This window comes from Lytechinus pictus, chromosome 19 (genome assembly GCF_037042905.1).
Source record: "Lytechinus pictus isolate F3 Inbred chromosome 19, Lp3.0, whole genome shotgun sequence".
NCBI lineage: Eukaryota > Metazoa > Echinodermata > Echinoidea > Temnopleuroida > Toxopneustidae > Lytechinus > Lytechinus pictus.
Genome location: NC_087263.1, coordinates 9,716,287 through 9,737,095, shown reverse-complemented (window position 1 = coordinate 9,737,095; position 20,809 = coordinate 9,716,287). Strand labels below are relative to the sequence as shown.

Genomic DNA, 20,809 nt, shown 5'->3' with positions numbered 1-20,809 from the left:
ATGGTGGTGGTGATTTTTTTACCTGATTGCTAAGAAAGCATGAATGCTTGTAAGCAAGCAACCAGAGGACCGACGGCTTAAGGTCCCCTCCGAAGGACCTGGTACTGAGGATTAATGCCTTACCAAAGGACACTAGCGCACCAAGTGGGAATCGAACCCGGGTCACCGGAATACGAGTCCCCCGCTCTACCGACTGAGCTATCGCGCCTCCTCATGGTCATTTTTACGTTTTTGTACACGGTTTTGGAAAAAAGTGGGGGGCTGACAAGTTACCCCCCAGCCCCCCCCCCCCCCCCGGTTCTGCGGCCCCTGCTTGCCACATGCAACTAATTGTAACTGATAGTGTGGAGCATACTGTTTATTCCCTTGGATCGATGAACAGACATAGTCCTGCAGACCTGCAAGCATCGTTGGATAAAAGTAAAGTAAACTAAAATTAAAGTAGACATACTAGTATTTTGTATAAAGTTGCCCTGCACCCCCCCCCCTTTTTTTCCCCCTTGTTTTGTATTGTACTCTATTTAGATAAGTTTTTTTCGTGTAGGCCTACTATGTATTTATTGTTTATGTCACGGTTCACTCATCACAAGCTGAGCTTTCTGAGTTGCTACCTCCACTGTTTGTTCAAGTTCATAAAATGTATTGATGCTTTTATCGTTGGAAATAAATGTACTTCATTCATTCGCTGAAAGTGTGAAGAAGAGAGCGCCATCTACGGCTAGGCTTGGCCGAAATCTAGACAAAGCAAAACAGTAGCAGAAGACGATAAGAAATTTGATATCGAGATTTTACTCAAGATGTGGAAATTTCTATTGGTTTCTTTTGTCGGACTTGTTGTCATACAGCACATATTGACATTTGTGTAAGTAAATTTATTCAGTTGACCTTATTTTTGTAATGTTTACGTGAATGTTTGATTAAAAACTTGCACAGCCAGACTCTACCGAGAACGAGTTCTCTCCCCTCGCTGAGTTCAGCGGGCGAGACCGTGGTACATGACTGTCGTAGGACGTATGATGGGGGGGGGACCTAAAGCTACGCACTTTGTTTCAAAACGATAAAAACTATGCCAATTGTAATATTTGAACAATCACCTTTCACTAATTTGTAATAAATATTCTAAATATCCTTAACTAAGAAGAAAATATCACAAAACTCACTAATACGAAAATCCCGCCGTGTTTTCCGAACACCTCTTAATTTCGCCGCCAGATGTAGAACTTCTAGAAGGGGTCCTAAAGCTACGCACTCAATTTATCATGCAAAGAAATAGTATTTCCTGTCCCTCAATTTCTAAAATATGTCCGTATTATTATAGGAAAATATGAAATCAAAGTGAATATAACTCCGAAATTCCAAACATTTGCTGGTTTTCTCCACTCTAGGCGACACCCCAATACTTACCCGTGTTAATAAACTGGGACTCCACTCACGCACATTTGGGCCGCCCTAGCTTGGAACTAAGCATCAATATCAATTTAAAATATATATCTACAAGTTATGTATAACCTATTTACTACTTTGATAATGTTTAATCGGTACTCACCAGTTCTTTTGATGTATTTTCTCAAGAATTCCCACGGATTTGTCCCAAATCTTGCGACAAACCACGTAGACAGCTGTACATTCTTTTTTATTTATAAATAGAGCGCCCCTTACGATAGTTGTTAAGAACGCGGCCAAATTGTTAGGTTTTTTGCACTGTGTCCAAGGCGTTTTTATTTTGTTTGATTTTTTTATTTTTTAATAAATATTTTGCTAAATAGCGATTTTTACGTCAAATATTAAATTCATATCACAAAATATTTTTAATTGTAGAAATATATATAATATCATGCAATGATTTATTCTATATATATTTTATAATAAAATTTATAATTGTTGCGGTCTTTAAAAAAGGATAGTCGATCGATCAGGTGATGACTACTCGTATCACGTGATCTGAAAATCAGCTTCGTACCGCTTTGATCGCACTCGACGGGACCGGACTGACTGCCAAGAAAAGATCGAAAAAGGACTCAAATGTAAGTTTCCCTTTATTTTATAACATTTAAAGTATGAGTAGGATTATAGTTAATGGGTAATTTTTTAATAAATGCTAAACAAATGAGGACAAAGCTTGCATTTTTCGAGTAATAATCACTAATATCATAAAAATACTTGGGTGCAGGACTTCTAACCTGTTTTTAACGCATTGTCGCCTATGAGGTCCATACATGTTAATGTTTGGACCTCATTGGTACTAGGAGTGGTTTTCTCTGCATTCAAGGATTTATTGCAGCCTCTGTAGAAAAATTGAATAGGGATCGTTCGTCACTCTGCAGTCACAGCTTCACACACAGAGCTAGAGTGTGCATTTATTTTGCCATTGGAATTGCATGCGCGATGAGTGGTGCGTAGCTTTAGGACCCGCGTAGCTTTAGGACCCCCAACCATACATGTAGATTATTAGGGGCACGGACCGAAATAGACGGGATCAACCCACCCATGGGTTCATATCGTCTCGCGTGCGAAGGAATATCAGTCATATTCACACGACACATTGAAAATATATTGGGCTTTTGCCCACATAAAATATCACGCATAATCTGGTATTTCACATTCTGCTATGACACTTACCGAATCATTGAGATCCTTCCGTGACTTCTCCTCGAAGTTTCTTTTAAAAAATATGTATATTTTCTTGATCTTTAGTGAAGATTTCACGGAGATAAAAATTGGTTGGCGTGGATATCAATTTTCTCCTAAAGAGGGCGCGCGATTTATATTCATATCAAAGACACGACAAGGGAAAGACTAGGCACAGGTCTACACTATTTTACACGCAAATCCACGCAAGGCATTACGCGAAGTCCGTGAAGTGTCCAATCTTTTCATTGTATAGACTTTGGTATACCGTATTATTGACGTTCGTTAAAGCTTGTACTGCTGGTTTCGTTCCAGGCATGTGTATTTTTTTCAATTTTATTTTATTAATCATCGTTAATTGCAAAAAAGTGTTATCATCGCCAATAGTAATCTTGAATTATATTTTTAAAGGTATTTCATTTATTGGTGCCCATAATTAGTAAATTAATCATAAGAATTGCACATTCAAAGAATTTAGACACAGTTATAAAATTACCGAGGAGCTGAATCAAGGTTGTGAAATTTATTAGCGCCACCAACGGGCTTCCTTGCATTTCCGTAGAAGAGACAAACAAAGTCACTTGCTAGGCCGAGGTAAGCGAAATTTGCTCTTTTCATAATGAAATCATTTCAAAATCATATGTATCATTTTTTTATGTATTGCTACTTACCGGAAAGAGCCCCGGTGCGTAGCAAGAAGGAGTTTCGGCAAATATTACTTCAGCAATGAAGCGATGTTTGCCGACTACTTCAAATCCAGGGTCAAACACGGTCCCTTGTACGAGGTTAGTATGTATACTAACCTCGTATTAGTGTGAGTGGGATCAACCCACTCACACGTATTGCGAGGTTAGTATTAGTAACCTAGCTAGGCAGCTGACAGCCGTTTGTTTCGAGTTTTTTAACATTTTTTTCTCCTCGTTCACAGACCGCTCGCTATCAATGAAGTTCATGCAGCCACCATCTTGAAGATAGAAATCGCGTAAATTTCTATCATTTTATTTATCTATACACCTTCATATGCCTAATACGTATGAAGGTGAAAAAATATATTAATAAAAAGGTTAAAAAGGAGAGGTTTCTTACCAGACCGATCTCGTGTAGATCCCTCGATCCATTCGCATACACCGCACATACAATAGGCTTGAACCGCTTCGTCATGAAGTACATGTACATGTACGTAGCTCGATAAGCAAAGTTACAAAATACTGTTTTGGAGAACAATTTATAGATAAAAATTATTATTTAACAAATAAATTTTAAGACTTGATTATAATTATTATAAATAATTATTATTACAATAATGATTATTTATAATTTTTAAATTTTATTATTTGTTTTCTTTTATTAAGCGCTCAATACTTATGTTTCTCATCACTTAATATTATGAAGTATTAATATACTAATACTAACCTCGCAATACGTGTGAGTGATTATGCTATATTACCCATCAGATCCTGGCATGCCTGCACACAATGCACGTTCTCCACTCTATGGGGAGCATTCCAACAAGAGTTCCAAGACTCAATTGCTAGGCAAAATACATTAGCTCTCACATCCTGCCGGGTACCCATTTAACACCTGGGTGGAGAGTTGCAAAGTGTGGATATCATGATGCGTTGCCGAAGAATGCTAGAACTGATATATCTGTATAATCTGTGTCCTGTCTTACATAGAGCAGTGATTGATCCAAACAACCTCAACTATATGGAAAGCCATCATTGTCATAATTTTTCCTCCAGAAATGGGCACAATGTCCTTTGTAATCAAAGAGGATCGAACTAAGCACAGTGCAAAAGCAGACGATGAATGCAGATGAGTTTACATCATATCTAGAAAACATTTTGAGGAAACATGCAGTTTTATTGACTTTGCGGAATCTCCAAAGTTGCAGTTGATCAGATCAATCACATTTAATCATAAGATGGAGCCCTGGGGGGGCGTTTCATCAATATTTTCGCCGACAAGTTGTCAGATCTGACGACTTTCCTGGATTCTGATTGGTTGAGAAGCACTGTTACTATATAGTAACTGTCAGATAAAACATCTGATGAAACGCTCCCCTGGTCTATTGCATTTATGTGACTTGAATATAAAAAAAAGACCTGTTTCTTTTCAGATACATTATGGGATATCACAAGTTTGTCTTCAAGCACAGGCCCGGCAAGTGTAAGGTTCTAAGTTTCATAGGTAAGTTTAAAGGGCAAACGAACCAGCAGCCTTAAATTAGGGGTGTGAGAGTTCAGATTTTTATCTGATTTCAGATTTTTTTGTTTTGATTTTCAGCTGAATTTCAGCTTATATTTGGCTTTCCTCTGTACAAAAAGTATGGGAGCTCTTTCCATTTCAGTTTTTTTCAATACTCTTCAGCTTTTTTCAGATCTTTTTATTTGTGACCACTCACACCCCTGCCTTAAATAGCCCCACCTCAAGTCCTCGACTACTCATATCTGGCCAGATTCACCACCCATAATGCAACATTCTGAGCAGTGTCGTCTTGTAATATAGGCCCACAAGAATTGATACCACACAAATTCACTGCTCAATGCAATTCATATTACAATATAATTATTATGTTATCAAGAAGCAAAAAACATTCAGTTTAGTTTATCCACACAAATAAACATTTCAGGCTAATTTATCCTTTGTTTTACTACTGGTTGTCTAAACAGGTATATTATAAGACAAGCCATTAATATTACACTCAGTCAATACAGAGTTCACTCCCCTTATTAAGCCATTGCCTTGATAGCTGCATGGCTGAAGTAGCAGCATCTGGGTCTGTGGGGGCAAGCTGCTCCTTCTGGTGCAATCGGGTTTTTTTGTTCATTTGTTTATAATAATAATAACGATATAGGTACATGTATGTTTACCCAAGGAAGCCACTTCAGTTCTGAAAAAGTTCTGTTCTCCCAGCAGGCCCTGCTATTATTATTGCCCCCCTTAAGTTTATAAACTTCAGAGATTATTTTCAGTGTTGCCTTCTGTTGCCCTTTCCCCCCACCCCTCCTCACCCATCCACTCCTGTCCTTGGTACCATTTCATAAAGACCTTTTATAATAACAAATGCACAATTTCTATAACAAATGCACTATTGGCCAATCAGATTGAAGGATTTCAGTAGCTTAAAACTGTCATTTCAAATAACAACTTAATGAAATTGGCCCCTGGCCTGCTCCCTTTCAGTAATTTCTGAAAGCAGTGCTAAAATGCATTAGGGAAGACTACTTCTGGCTGATCCTACCAGTAAAATTTTATTAAAAATTAGGACTTAAGCACAGACAATTTTTTTTAATTGAAAGGGGTATAATGGATATAATGTGTCTAAAAGAATGATTAGTACAACATTTATATGTGTATGTATGGCATTCTTTACAATATTCATACCATAAACATGTTTCCACAGAACGAAGGGATCAGTAAAGGACTTGAGTAAACCAAGCCCTCAAAATACCTTGATGCCATTCCAAATATTTGTAGACTTGAGGCCAAAATAAGTGCCCTAGTTTGCCTGAGTCTTTTTGTCCTGTGGGAATGGCTGTGGATGTCCCTAATGTGAGCACCGCCTTCTCTTTTCTTTATAAAGTGCCCCTTAAAATTCCTAATTTGAACCCTGACAGTAATATTGAAGATTGAAGTTAAGTTGTGATCCAACCTTGTCACCTGCAACTGACTCCCCTTCTATTTTGATACACAGTTTAATTATTATTATTATTTCATTCATTATTGATTCAAGTTTCCTTCATTTGGTTTTTACTCTGAGGTTTAATGATTTAATATGCCTTGTATTATTTGTTTCTAATTAGACTATGGTGTAGCTGACATGGAGTTAATGCCTGATGGCCTTGTGATTGTAGCATCAGTAAGTTCCCTATTGTCTTTGATTTTTATATTAGTTATTTATACAATATTGACCGGCCTTGAGGGTATATGGGCCACTGTGACGTAATTGAAATGTCGCATCCCTGGCTTGGAGACGCAGTATTCAGCGTTGTCTAATCTTGATTAACATTATGACATATATTGTTGCTGCGCGGATCGATATGAGGCGTATTTCTTTTTACGCGTCCTCAGATGCCCGAATTTAAGACCAGGGAAAATACAAAGGTATATTTTGTGTCGTTTCTGCATGCAAAGTCAGTACACAAAGAAAGGCAAAGGAAAATATAAATCTAGGGCAATACAATTTTGTAAATTACCAGCTCAGATGTCTCATATGGCTGATAATAACTGTAATATAATATTTCTAGATAGCCAGTGTCTTTCGAATAGCTATCACTATTAATATTGTTATCATTATTATTAATTCTCTTGCATATTAACAAGCTAAAAATATAAACAAATCCACAAATTATTTTAAAAACCTATAAATTACACTATACTATAGTTTCATTAATTTTCTTTTATATTTCTTCTGAAATTCAAAAGGGGATTTTCATTTTGATATACTTTATTTTAGTAAATTAAGAGGCTTTTTATAGGAGGAAATTATAATTTGTTAACAAATTTTCGGCATTACTCCTATTTGTTTAAGATCAGTATGCTCGATCTGTAAATGAAAATCATAAGATCAGTATGCTCGATCTGTAATGAAAATCATATGATCATAAGTCAGAAAAAATTGGAACCAGTGGGATTCGAACCTGCCATCTACTGCTTTCCGGGCAGCGACTCAACCACCAGGCTATTCTGGTTCACGGCTAACTGGATGAACTGGAATTCAAATACCCTCGATCCTCTTCTTTCTGACTCATTAATATTCAAATACCGTCCGCCGTGGACAATAGATAGTAAATTAAGAGGCTTTTAATTCCAGTTCATCGTGGCTTAGCCGTGAACCAGAATAGCCTGGTGGTTGAGTCGCTGCCCGGAAAGCAGTAGATGGCAGGTTCGAATCCCACTGGTTCCAATTTTTTCTGACTTATGATCATATGATTTTCATTACAGATCGAGCATACTGATCTTATGATTTTCATTTACAGATCGAGCATACTGATCTTAAACAAATAGGAGTAATGCCGAAAATTTGTTAACAAATTATACTTTATTTTGTCTATAAACTACAGATCTAATCCTAATAATAAAATAGAACTGATTCATATTTCTAGACCAGGCAGAAGAAATTGTGAGTGTTATCATCATTAGCCAATTATGATTGTAATATCCAATGTCTCTAACTCTGTATCAGTCTAACTGCAGGTCTAATCCTAAGGTTTGAGTGATCCATACTTTGGATCAGGCAGAATTAAGAGTTTGTGATGGTTGTCCTCATCAGAAGCCAATTACAATTCTTGAAATACATGTAGTCAGTGTCTCTTGCTTCATTTCAGTCTAACTACAGATCCAATCCTAAGATAGGAGTGATCCATACTTTCAATCTTTCAAGACCAGAGGATGGGTTTGTGAGAGTCGTCATCAGTAGCAGACCTCAAGGATCTTTCCACCCTATCGGACTCAGTAGTGTTCGTGACGCAGGTGAGCAGTTGTGTAATACAGTACATTCTTTTGGTTTAGGCGTTCCCCCCAATCGCAAATCGCGATCTATCACCACTTGCTTATTACCCACTGTGCTATCAATATCAATTTAGTGCAACTCCAGTTATCCTATATGATTAGATGGACTGTATGAACCTGTAGTGACAAACTACCACTTTTATGGATGTAGATGCGGATTAATTAAATTTAATATTTGAGTGAATAAGCATTGGAATAGAACCATAACAAGTAGTGTTTATTCTTGAATATAAGAGTTAATGGAAATAATTGGTTTAGGAGGAGTATTAATGGCATTGTAGATTTCCTTGATTTGCCACGGTTATATTTGTTCAGTGCCACAGAATTGTTGATTGCTACATGTATGTTTTTGGTTTGAACGTGTAACTATATTGTAAAAGAAACACACATATACCGATGTTAGTTGTTTTTAGTGACATGTCAGGCAACACCCCAGGCTATATGTTCCTTGGCATACTAGTAATAGCGGCCAACAGACGTTTGGGCATTATACATGTATACGTGTTGGCATAGCCAAGTTTTTGACCGTTCGAATTTGGGCATGCTGACGTCGCTTTAATGGACGCCTTGTTAAGGGTGTGACTTAATTGTCTGTCAAAAGGCACCATTATACAGGTATATCTTCAGGAATAATGTATATTATCTCTCTAGAGTATATCCAAGGTAACTTGGATATAGCCCTGTTTACAATGACTGAATGTGTTTCTTGTCATCTGTGCGTTTCTATCATATTCTACAGGTTCCAGCTATGTCTATGTTGTTAACAAACAGAATATGGGAGACTGTGTAGAGGTATATGAATGGAATATGAAAGAAAATAAACCAACCATGAGATTCCTGAAAGAGATTAATGACCCACTCATGAGAAGGTATGTATCAAACAAACACCAAACTTGAAATAAATCGCTGTATATCTATGCTCTCAACACCAACACCAGCCAAACACCAAACTTGAAATCATTCTGTATATCCACTCACTTTATTCCTATTGACACTGTCAACACCTAACCAGCACTATTTTTACTCTCTCATTCACACTCTAAAACATAATCAACAAACCAACACCAAACTTTAAGACATTCTGTATCCATCCATGCTCTCAACACCAAACCAGCACCAAATTTGAAATCATTCTGTAACCTAGACACCAAGCTTGAAAACATTTGTAATATCCACTCTCTTTTTCACACTCTCAGCATGAACATCAGACCAACACCAAATTTTAAATCAATCCATTTCTTTTATTTTGGGACCTATGATATTTATGTTACTCTTTCCAAAGATACCATTCCTCCTGATTCTATCATAACGCTCCAGAAAAATGGCTACAAACTTCCGCCTTTATTTCCTCCATTTTTGTATACATAGGTATCACTATTTCCGTCGGCGTCGTCATCGTCAACAATTGTGTTGTACACCCAATAACTTTCTATAGCTTCGAGGTGGGATCACCAAATTCATACCAGAGGTCCATCTCCTGAAGGCACAGGTCAAGTTCGAATATGAGTCGAATTTGAATAAGGTCAAAGGTCAATAAACTTTCCATTACTGGCACTGTGCTATGTTGTACACATAATAACTTTCTATATCTTTGAGGTGGGATCACCAAATTCATAACAGAGGTCCATCTCTTGAAGGTGCAGGTCAAGTTCAAATGTGAGCCGAATTTGAATAAGGTCAAAGGTCAATGAACTTTCCATGACTGGCACTGTGCTATGTTGTACACATAATAACTTTCTATATCTTCGAGGTGGGATCACCAAATTCATACCAGAGGTCCATCTCCTGAAGTCACAGGTCAAGTTCGAATATGAGTCGAATTTGATTAAGGTCAAAGGTCAATGAACTTTCACACTACTTTGTTCCTCTAATGACATGAACTTTATAATTTTATACTTTTTAACACTAACATTTTACTTCAGAACTCAGTACTCTCTATACCTGAACCAGATTTTGTATTTTACTTGTTTATTCTTTAAAAACTGCTGTTGTTATTTATTTAATGAGCTATAGTTCTTAATATTCACACAAATTTGCCAATGGTACAATAGAAAAGCTGTCAAAGTTTCTTAAGTGTTACTCTTCAGATTTGCTGTATGTGCATGTTCTGGCAATAATGTAGACTGTACAAAACAAATTGAGAAAAGTTATGCCCCTACCATCATCCAACATAATTCTAAAGATTGGCATTTCATTACAGTGTGAATATTATGAAGTGTGATCCGCGTCCCTGCCGTGGTGCCGGAGACATTTTGCCCTCACATCTATCATAGCCTTTAATCAAAATGTGCACTCTTTCAAACTTCCTACTCATACCCTATTACTTATTTTATCTTGTAGTACTTCATTCTTGCATCATTTACTTACCGTATATGCACACAGATCAATTTAGAAAACCCTACTGCTAAAGTGAAGGCAAGATGGCTAAAAATCATACACTATAAGTTTTTACATTTATCTTTCATGCACAACCTTTCCTCCATTTTTTTCAAACAATAAGTTTTGCCATAACACCTGAATAATACTCACATTATTATCAATTACATTCTTTTTCACTAACATTCATTTCCTTACTTGCATGGAAATAATTATAGCTTCATAGTATTAATAGCATTCTTAGTGTTATCTGATTTTCTAGGGATAAAGTAGGCCTATACCATTAATGCATATGTAAACTTTCAGAACCAAAATTCACCCCCTAAACTGCTGACAGCCTCAGAAGTCATATAGCATAGTTCTGACATGCAGTCTCTTCATGACTGCAATATGCAGGCGAGACAACGCTTGGCGTTTGCCTTGTTATCCTCCAGAAGAAAAAATAATTATTTTAGAAAGTTTGAAAAAAAAATTATAGAAACATTGTAAAACTCATATTTAAAATCTTTCCTGTAATGCATATTTCACAATAGTAGGAAATATTCTATTTCTTAAGTATCTGAAGTTCTCCAAATACATGTAAGACTAAGATTACACCAGAGAGGATCCGGCACCCAAGATCTCAACCACAAAGGTAACACATTATTTTATATCAGTTGCAAATCCTCCCTAATTCTAATTTTGACAACTCTTTCACTCTTGTAGTACATCATCCACTCTATATGGACTCTCGGAATCATGCTCATCAATACCAATCTTGAAATCACTCTCTGTATCTCTTATCTTTCAGATTGAGCGATGTGTTGGCAGTGGGACCTGATCAGTTTTATGTTACCAACCAAGCGTACAGTCTTGATCCCGGAGGACGATTGTTTGAGCACTACATGATGTTTCCTTGGGGAAGTGTGCTGTATTGTGATCCAAGCTGCAGACTGGTGTCCAATCCTATCTTTGAACCAAGTGGGATTCATATTTCACCAGATAAAAAGTGAGATTATGTGTTTGTCCTTATCATAGAGCCTCATTATTGATCAGTTTGATTGAATTAAATTGCTGATATTGTCATCATCATCATCATCAGTAGCTTTATTACTTTTATCATCCTCTTGATCATTATTATCAGCCTAATCTTCATAGTCATCATCATCATAATATGATCACCATCATCATCATCATAATATCATCATTATCATCATTATATCATCATTATCATCATCTATATGATTATCATCACTATTATCATCATCATCATCACTGCCATCATCATCATAAACACCATCATTATCATCACTATCATCAATATCATCACTATCATTATCATCATCATCACTATCATCATCATCCTCATGATCATCATCATCATCATCATCACATCATCATCATCGTCATATCATCATCATATCATCATCATCATCATCATATCATCATCATCATATCATCATCATCATCATCATCATATCATCATCATCATCATATCATCATCACCTTGACCACTATCAAGATGTACTCATGGGGTAGTGTGCTTTGTTGTAATCCAAGCTGCAGACTGGGGTCCAATGCAATCATTTAGCCAAGTGGTATCCATATATCACCAGATAAAAAGTGAGACTATGTGTGTATCTTTATCATAAACAGTATTATTGAAGAGTTGAATTGTATGGAATTGCAGATATCGTCGTTACCATGAGCATCATCATCATCATCATTACCATCATTGTCACCATCATCATTCTTGCCACCATTACAATTACCATCATCATCAACATCACAGTCATCATTATCATTATCTTCATCATAACATGCAGCAATGTATTTGCCATTGCTATCATGATGTTCCCATGAGGAAATGCACTTAAAGAGAGAAGGGGGAGAGAGTGAAATCAGAGGTACATGTACAAAAAGATTCTTTACTGAATCATCCTAATCTAACTTTTAGGGGTGAAATCACCATCTTCCAATAGCTTAGAAACGTTATAAGCTCAAAACACTCATTTATATTTCCACTTATTTTGCAGGTACATCTATGTTTCTTTACTATATGGTATGGGTGTACATGGTTACAAGCGAGACCCAGCAACCAATGCATTGACACCGCAGGTAAGTTGAATCGCAGGCTCTGGTGAATTTGTGTCTCGTTTGAAAAATCCTCAACTTCGATGTGTGCTTTATTATAATATTATTTGGATAAAAGATAGAATAAACAAAACCAATTTCATGCAGTCGCTCTTTTGACTGAGGCAATTATTCAGTTTATTGAAGATTGACAATGTCTACTGTACTTGTTTCGAATTTGAATTTGGGTGAATATTCATCAAACATTTTGTTTCAAATTTTTTTTTAAACTGATACTTTGTTTCAAATTTGTTTCAAACTGATAGATATGTGAGCCTTTCATCATTGGTTGACAATGTATTTGTTGGTGTGAATGGGAATAAATGGATGGCCAATCATCCTGCATCATTCATAATGCCAGGTCACATGACTGATTTCAGCCAATCAATTGATTAGGCTCCCTATCACCATCGTATGATCTTCAGTCACTTTTTCTTCTACCTTTACGTTATAGACTGATAGATCTGTGAGCCTTTCATCATTGGTTGACAACGTATTTGTTGATGTGAACGGGAGCGTATGGACGGCCAATCATCCTGCGGCTTTTAAATATGAAGCATACGAGAAACATAAAAGGATTTTACCCCCATCCCAGGTAAGTGATATTTGTTTTAAATTTGAGCTTAAATTAGGAGTAAACTGACAAATACTCTATGTTGTCTCATATTGACTCTGCTGTAAATGGCTAGTTTTAAACACACCTGTTGAGAAAACTACTAGTAATTCAGAGGATGAATAAGCGTACATTGTATTTGTACAGAAAAAGTTAAATAGTTTTGAGGGGAAAGGTACCGCTAATGCTATTTTCTTTTTCTTTTGAAAATTTCTGGGGGTTCTATCGCCCTCCCCCCCCCCCCTCCACTATGGGCTTGACACAACGGTCAAACATGCTTAACCACTGATTTATTGGATGAAAATCTGTCTATGTAGACCACAAACTGGGTTTCCCTTGAATAATTTTTCCCATTGAAACATACACAGTATGGCAGGAACTTGTCCATTAAGAAGACCAGACTGCCTGCTCTTTAAGACCATTATTGTTTTGTGTGTCTCTTTGGGTGGTCTTTATATGCAGTCACTGTATGAAATGAGCCAGTCCACAAAGACCTCCTCATAATATCATTTTGCTTGTTTCAACAGGTTTAACAGTATTTGTATATTGATTATCTTTTCAGGTACTCCATATTCGATTCCGTGCATCATCTAAAGAGATATTTGAAGTGTACAGTGATGACGGAACTCAGCTACCAGCATCGTCTTCAGTGGTCTACTATCGAGACAAGCTGCTGATTGCTTCCAGGTCAAAGGGCATGCTTCTCTGTGACACTAACATCAATTGGTGATGGTCAGCAAGGTCTTTTAGATAATGGTGATTGGTCAGCAGATGAGGCACTGGGTGATGATTGGTCCGCAGCCAGGCCTATGGGTGGTGATTGGTCAGCAGCTAAGCCACTGGGTGATGATTGGTCAGCAGCTAAGCCACTGGGTGATGATCGGTCAAAAGGTAAGCCACTGGGTGATGATTGGTCAGTCAGCTAAGCCACCGGGTGATGATTGGTCAACAGCTAAGCCACTGGGTGATGATTGATCAACAGCTAAGCCACTGAGTGATGATTGGTCAGTCAGCTAAGCCACAGAGTGAAGATTGGTCAGCAGCTAAGCCACTGGGCGGTGATTGGTCAGCAGCAAAGCCACTAGGTGATAATTGGTCAGTCAGCTAAGCCACTGGGTGATGATAGGTCAGCAGCTAAGCCACTGGGTGGTGACCAGTCAACAGCTTGGTCACTGGAGTCAGTCAGCTAAGCCACCAGTGACTAATCAGCTAAGCAACATGAGATTATTAACATCATCTCTTTATTTTTAGTGAGAAATTTATCCTATTCACTCGTTATTCGTTACACCGCCTCGTACAGTCAAGTATTTTTTTCACTTTCTTTGGCTCTAAATGCCAAAATCCGACATGGAGAATGTCTTTTGCACGAAAGTGAAATTCAATATTCTAAGTAACCATACATTGAAAATATTCTGGGCTAAATTTGTTGAAGAGTGACGGAAAAGGGTACGTAGAAGCGAGTCAAATAGATTAATTGCTTTTAAAACCAAGTTAGTTTCTTGAAATTAGCAGTAGAAAGGACCCAACATCTTCCTTTTTGATTTGGGGAATAATTACTATGATTTCAGTCCGTCAAAATTGTAATTTTGTTGTGGTTGCCATGAATTCATGTTAGTTTTCAGACTGCACTACTCTGTTATCATTGTCAGAACTAATCAGTTTGATCATTGTTTAATTAGGTTTAAAAGTTTTAGTTTGATATACTGAACTCATGTTTGCAAATTTCTATATGTGTCTAGTTCAAGCCGTGAAAAAATCTCATGTGCAATAACTGTTATTCAATTGCTCATCTCTGTCTGAAAAGTACTAAATGTATCTTAACTTTTAACAATGATTTATTATAGCTACCGGTATTCACTTTAATGTACATGTACATGTATAATGATTACTAGTAGATGTTGACTATGAAAATTGTTATTCGGATATTTTAAAACATTGGATCTCACACCTGCCAACCTAATCAGGAACCTTGACAGAAGTCAAGAGCAGTGTCTTTCCCAATAGAAACCTGAATGTGGCTTTTCAATAGAGTACCGAAGTGTGACGTCAGATGACGATCATCTGTACACATTAGCTTGTCTGAAAAATAGGTTGCAAGCGATCAAATTCCGATGGCAGCCATTTTCTTCTATGAGAAACACACGCTTTCATTCAGCAGGTTCATTTGTTTAGAACCAGGCCGCCCTGACACCATGGCAACTGACGTTATCGCTTTGGTACTCTCTACCACTTCTCACATTTTACAAAAGACAGAGCATGAGATATAAAGGAAAGCTTATATAAATAGACACATACCTTGTAGTAGTTTACCCCCAATGTCCTCCGCCAGGAAGTACTACTCGGGGCTGACGAGAGAGGGTGTATTATTTCTGAGGTGTAGGTCCGGGGCTTTGGGAGAGCCTTTGTAATTTGGTTTTGAAGATAACATAGCGTCTTAAGTTTTTCAGGCAAAATGCAGTGAAAAAAATAAATAAGAATCGAAGTGAAATCCAATAAACATAACAATTCATCAGTGGAATATACCCCCTCAGCATTGATGCAAGTTGATAGGGCTTATGTGCTAGATTTCTTTGATTTCCATATATCTTTTTTTTTTCAATCTTTTTTTATTTAGGTGTTTATTTCTTACCAGGATTGTGTGCCATATAAACTTAATGTATTTTTTTGCAACTCAAGACTGGAAATCATGTGTTCATTTAAAGAAATGTGGATGTTTATTAATAATGATGCTTGATATAAATTAATTCAATTCTTGTAGCAGCTGATATATTCAAAGTCAATGTGCAATCATTGAAATGAATTAATTTCATGATTGAATGAAATTTTGATAAATTGTAAAGGAAGACTATGATTCTCATCAGAGTACTTTGTTGAATTTTGATAAACTATGGGGCTCTAGAAGCAGGGGGTGGGGGACTGGGGGTGTACAGGTCACAAAATGATTGAGAAAAGAATGGTCATCCTTGTTTCTGAGACATAAATGAAAGTCGCAAACAACATTTGTACATGTAATGTATTCTTTAAGTAATAAATTTATTGGGTCGTGATTTTTCCCTCATATTACATTTTATATTTGTACTGCAAGACAATGAAGTCATTTATTGCATTTTCCTTGATCAAATCTATTTGAGACCAAAGAAATGGTTTGACTTTTGACTTTAATAGAAGAGGTATTAACATAAAATGTTTTTGCATAATCTGAGCTATAAAGTTGTTTTTACTTGGACGAATATTTGACGTACAGAAAATTGGTTTCTGCAAGTAAACTTGTATCGCATAGAACGTCAACAGCAGCCTGTAAAAACAGACTTAAAATAAATCCTAATATTAATTGTTATGCATGGTTTTTTTCAGAGACTTACAATTAAAATTGATTTGTATCTTTCAAGTAACAGGACAAGGTAATACGTCCTTAAGGCTGCATTATGGAAGAATATAACTGAACCATACCGGTGAGTCCAGCTAAGTCAATTCTCTCGGACGACAAAAATCTGGGCCCCGTCTTACAAAGAGTTACGATTGATCTGATCAATCGCAGCTATGGAAAGCCAGCAACGTCAACATCTGAAATGCATGTTTCTTCCAAATATTTTCTAGATGTGATGTAAAATGATACATTCATTGTTTTCTTTAAAGTTTGGTGTGCTTCTCTTTTCATGCAAATTTCCTGGAGAAAAAATTATGACATTTTTGGATTTCTATATAGTGTAAGATGATCAAATCAATTGGTCGATTGGTGCTACATGTAAATTGTCTTTACATGTACATGAAAAAGAGGTAAAAACACAAGCTTTGCCAATCTGGGCCCCTAACACAATGGTTAGCAATAATGCTTAATGAAATGGCCTATCAAGACCATCGTTACATGTGCATTTTGCTCAGTAGACTGACTAGGAACCAATCAGAATTGTTCTTTCAAATTAGTGATTAATCGCTAATCTTTGTGTTATGCCGCCCTGGGCCCCGTAACACAAAGGTTAGCGATTGATCGTACGCTTAATTTTTACGATTGTGTTTTTGTAGTCAATTCAATCAATCATAGAAAAGTGTTTCTACGATCAAAAGCTTTGTGTTACGGGCCCTGGTCTGGGAAATTGCTTCAACTTGGGCGATTAGCAGATTTAACTGTTTGTGAATGTAGTCTGGCTAACTTTGCTTGCCCAAATAGAAAAGTACATGAACAGAATGAAGTAGCTGTTTTTAAAGTCATGAACTTCCTAGGCAGTCTTCTTTGTGATTTGTCTTTTCTTATATGTTGTGATAAGCATGGAATTATTTCATTGACATCAAAAAGCTGGATGGAGCTTGTTGCGTGTTGCTGCACATATGACCTTGAAGCTACAAGTACTCCATGACACAACAGTATATGGGACCATACCAACATGTAAGAAACAGCACGCACACGAGAGGAAAACTTTTGTGTGTCATTGGGTGGTTTCAAGTCCGGTTTTGGTGATGGAAGCACAATTTGGATTGCCTCCCCTACATGTAGCTCCAAAACCTATTCTGAGTTTGTAAAACTGATCCAGATCACATTATCGACACCTCCGCAACTAGTGAGTGACTTTTTGGGACCATCTTCATTTTATGTTTGGTGTTCTACTCGTGTAAAAAATGACCTAACAACAAAGGGTCAACACTGAATTTGAAATCACCCATTGACCTTTTGGGGTACTTTTAATGACCCCAAAAGAGCGCTTTGTTACTCTTTCCAGCTTTTTTATATCGATGGATTATTTTCGTAGACTCTTAATAGAAAAAAGAATTGAACATTTCTGAAAGAGAAAAATGAATAATAAAAGATAAATGTTCAATCATAATGTAGAATATGGTATCAATGTAAAAGCCATCTACAGGTTTGTTTTAATACCAGCTTATCCACAGAGCTATGAATAAAAATCTTTGAAACAAAAATGATTGCATATTGATAATTACATAAAAGTTGAAGTTTCTTCATGGCATGATACACTCAATAATGTATATAAAACTATAACAAAATATTATGAACAAAATATGTACACATAGGCAACTTTGACACAAAATACATCATTCATAAATACCTATTTTCCATAAGCTTGTAATATACAGCTAAAGAGCATAAAATAAACTTAATATGTAAGCTGAAAAACTACCACCAAAAAAAAAAATACAGCGAGGATTTATGCATGTTTGCTATTTTACACTAAATACAATTTTGACAATCCTACTACATGTACATCCCCATTTCCCATCCGAGTGGAGCAAGAGTAAGGCCATGTTATTTTAACCCTAAAAGAGCCGGGTTATTTGGACCCCTCTGACAGCTATGGCGGGGGAGGGGGGATTCTGCCCCCCCCCCCCCGATATCTTGGCCTTCGATCGCGCATCGGATTCCGCGGTCTTTCCGCACGCAATGTGTGCACATCCTCGACTCCCTGGGGAGAATTCCAGTCAGTCGCCAGTGAGGCACACACAGTACTGGACAAGCTACAATGACTTTCACATCCTACCGGGTACCCATTCAGCACCTGGGTCGAGAGTGGCAAAGTGTGGATTAACGCCTAGCCAAAGGACGACAGACTAATGGGATTCAAACACACGACCCTCTGTTTACAAGGCGAGAGTCAGAACTACTACACCACAGCACCTCCATAGGGTCAGGAAGGGGGTGGTGGTTAAGACCTAGCGTGGAGGGATGGCAAATATAACTTAGTGTCTCAATGGGCTATTTGAATTCAGTACTATAGTTCACAAAGTCAAATACATGTATCTCTCTACAAAGGGGAAAATTAACATTTTCTGTATGTTTTCCCCCAAGTCTGTACATTAAAAGTTACATTTTCAAACCTTTGGGGGTAATTTGTCCTTTCGACAGGTTTTTTTTTTTTATCCCTGCATATTTTTTAAATGCTTCAAACGTCTATATGCCTATGTGACAAATGGAAGTCTCTAGAAAGCTGCAGAAATATGTGTACATTCGCATAACAGATATTAGAAAATGATAATATGGATCCTTATCAAATGATTGGTTGAAATCAATCATGTGACCAATCATTTATCTTTAGCCAACGGGAATATATAACTGGTACAAATGACTAGTTTTAACGACCAGTAATGGTTTTGAGATGAGGACGGTTTATCAAATAACAAGTATCCATATTGTTATCTTACAAAACATTTTGCTAGGGAATTAGAATAATTACACACACTTGTTACCATGGAAACAGCCCAAACGCAGTTAGAACTGTTCCAAATATATCTCATGCGTATAATTTTTACTAACGCCCTCGATAATGTGCATTATTTTGTAGCCTACTCTTTTGTACGTATTGTATGTAGCTTGTCAAAAATAAATAAAAATACAAAATTTCAGACCGTGGCTGAGGTATATACTGGCAAGACTAATAATAATATACATCTGAAAATCATAAATTTCAAATGAAGATTTAAAAGCAGCACAATTGAGCTAAAAATGAACCACTTGCATTTTAATATCAGTAGTACAAAACCGTGACTTCTTTCAACACGACGTAATATATGGAAGATACATTATTCATGTATAAATACAAAATAATCACCAATTTATATACAAACTGACACATACATGTATTTTTGTATAAATGAATGTCATATATTTGCTATTGCTATATACAGACACATTGGCGCAAACTTGTCCGTTTCATAACTCATCAGTATATACAATCATCTTGGTTTACAACATGTCCAACATCTCTTGTTCATGTAGTCCCACATGAACATCATATTGCTGTCTCTCGTAGTTGTCCTTAGTCCCATGTGTTACGTTTTATGTTCAGGGGGCACACGCACTGTTGTAAGCACAACAAATACTTCCATTCTGTAAAACAATGAATATAAAAAGAATAAAATTATCAACAGGAAAAGATGATCTCAATGACATTTTCCACAAAAAAAGGGAAAAATGAAATGTCACTTTGTGTCAAATGAGTATGACACTGTCAAATGACTGAATTACTGATTAAAAAAAATGTATTGTTTTACTCAGGAATGTCATGATAAACTATTGGGCCAAGGGCCTAAAAATAACCTAGTATTGGTTGTTTTCATATTTTTAAAAAATTTATGTGCACAAGATCACCATGTCTATATATATACATTTAAATGTCTGTAGATATTACAATAAGGATTTTTTTTTATTGATTCACAATGGATTATAGCAATGGAAATTCCACATGTTCAAAGAGGAATCAATCTATGTTTTTCAAGCAGAAAAAATAGAAATATTTCACGTAATAAAATTCAAATGAAATATTGAGTGACATAATCAGTTCCATCTTGTTGTGCATATTACTGTTTTGTGAAAACAAATCCAACTGCAAAAAGGTCATAACTTCCTTACTTTGCATCCGATTTTGATGGAATTGTCAGCATTATGCTTGGCTGAGTTTACTCTATTCATTTGAATTCACTTATTATTTGGGTGTAACTAACCTTTCAGCACAGATTTGAATCTATAAAGCCAGGGTGCTACATGTACATAACTTTTTAGAAGCACTTGCCCAGTCGGGCAAGTAAATTTTAAAATAGTTGGAATATACTTGCCCAAAA

The 20,809-nt window shown here is 36.6% G+C and overlaps 2 protein-coding genes across 3 annotated transcripts in view; one reads left to right on the top strand and one right to left on the bottom strand.

Annotated features, from left to right (window-relative positions):
* Positions 1–726: 726 nt before the first annotated feature.
* On the top strand, positions 727–17,842 carry LOC129282460 (serum paraoxonase/arylesterase 1-like). 2 transcript variants are annotated; one of them, XM_064113907.1, is made up of 9 exons: positions 727–862; positions 4,748–4,818; positions 6,435–6,490; positions 7,959–8,103; positions 8,882–9,011; positions 11,309–11,506; positions 12,534–12,615; positions 13,085–13,225; positions 13,806–17,842. In XM_064113907.1, exons 1-9 carry the CDS (start codon positions 798–800, stop codon positions 13,971–13,973), a joined length of 1,056 nt encoding a protein of 351 aa, XP_063969977.1. In that variant the 5' UTR covers positions 727–797; the 3' UTR covers positions 13,974–17,842. The 2 variants fall into 2 exon arrangements, with proteins under 2 accessions (XP_063969977.1, XP_063969978.1); XM_064113908.1 differs by lacking the exon at positions 727–862 and adding an exon at positions 1,900–2,024 and having other exon boundaries at positions 13,806–16,313.
* Positions 16,253–20,809, bottom strand: part of LOC129282703 (protein kinase C-binding protein NELL2-like) — a 32,579-nt gene continuing 28,022 nt past the window's right edge. The window contains exon 16 of the mRNA XM_064113906.1: positions 16,253–20,078. Coding sequence (XP_063969976.1) covers positions 20,034–20,078 — 45 coding nt within the window. The 3' untranslated portion in view covers positions 16,253–20,033. The remainder of the gene's footprint in view (positions 20,079–20,809) is intronic.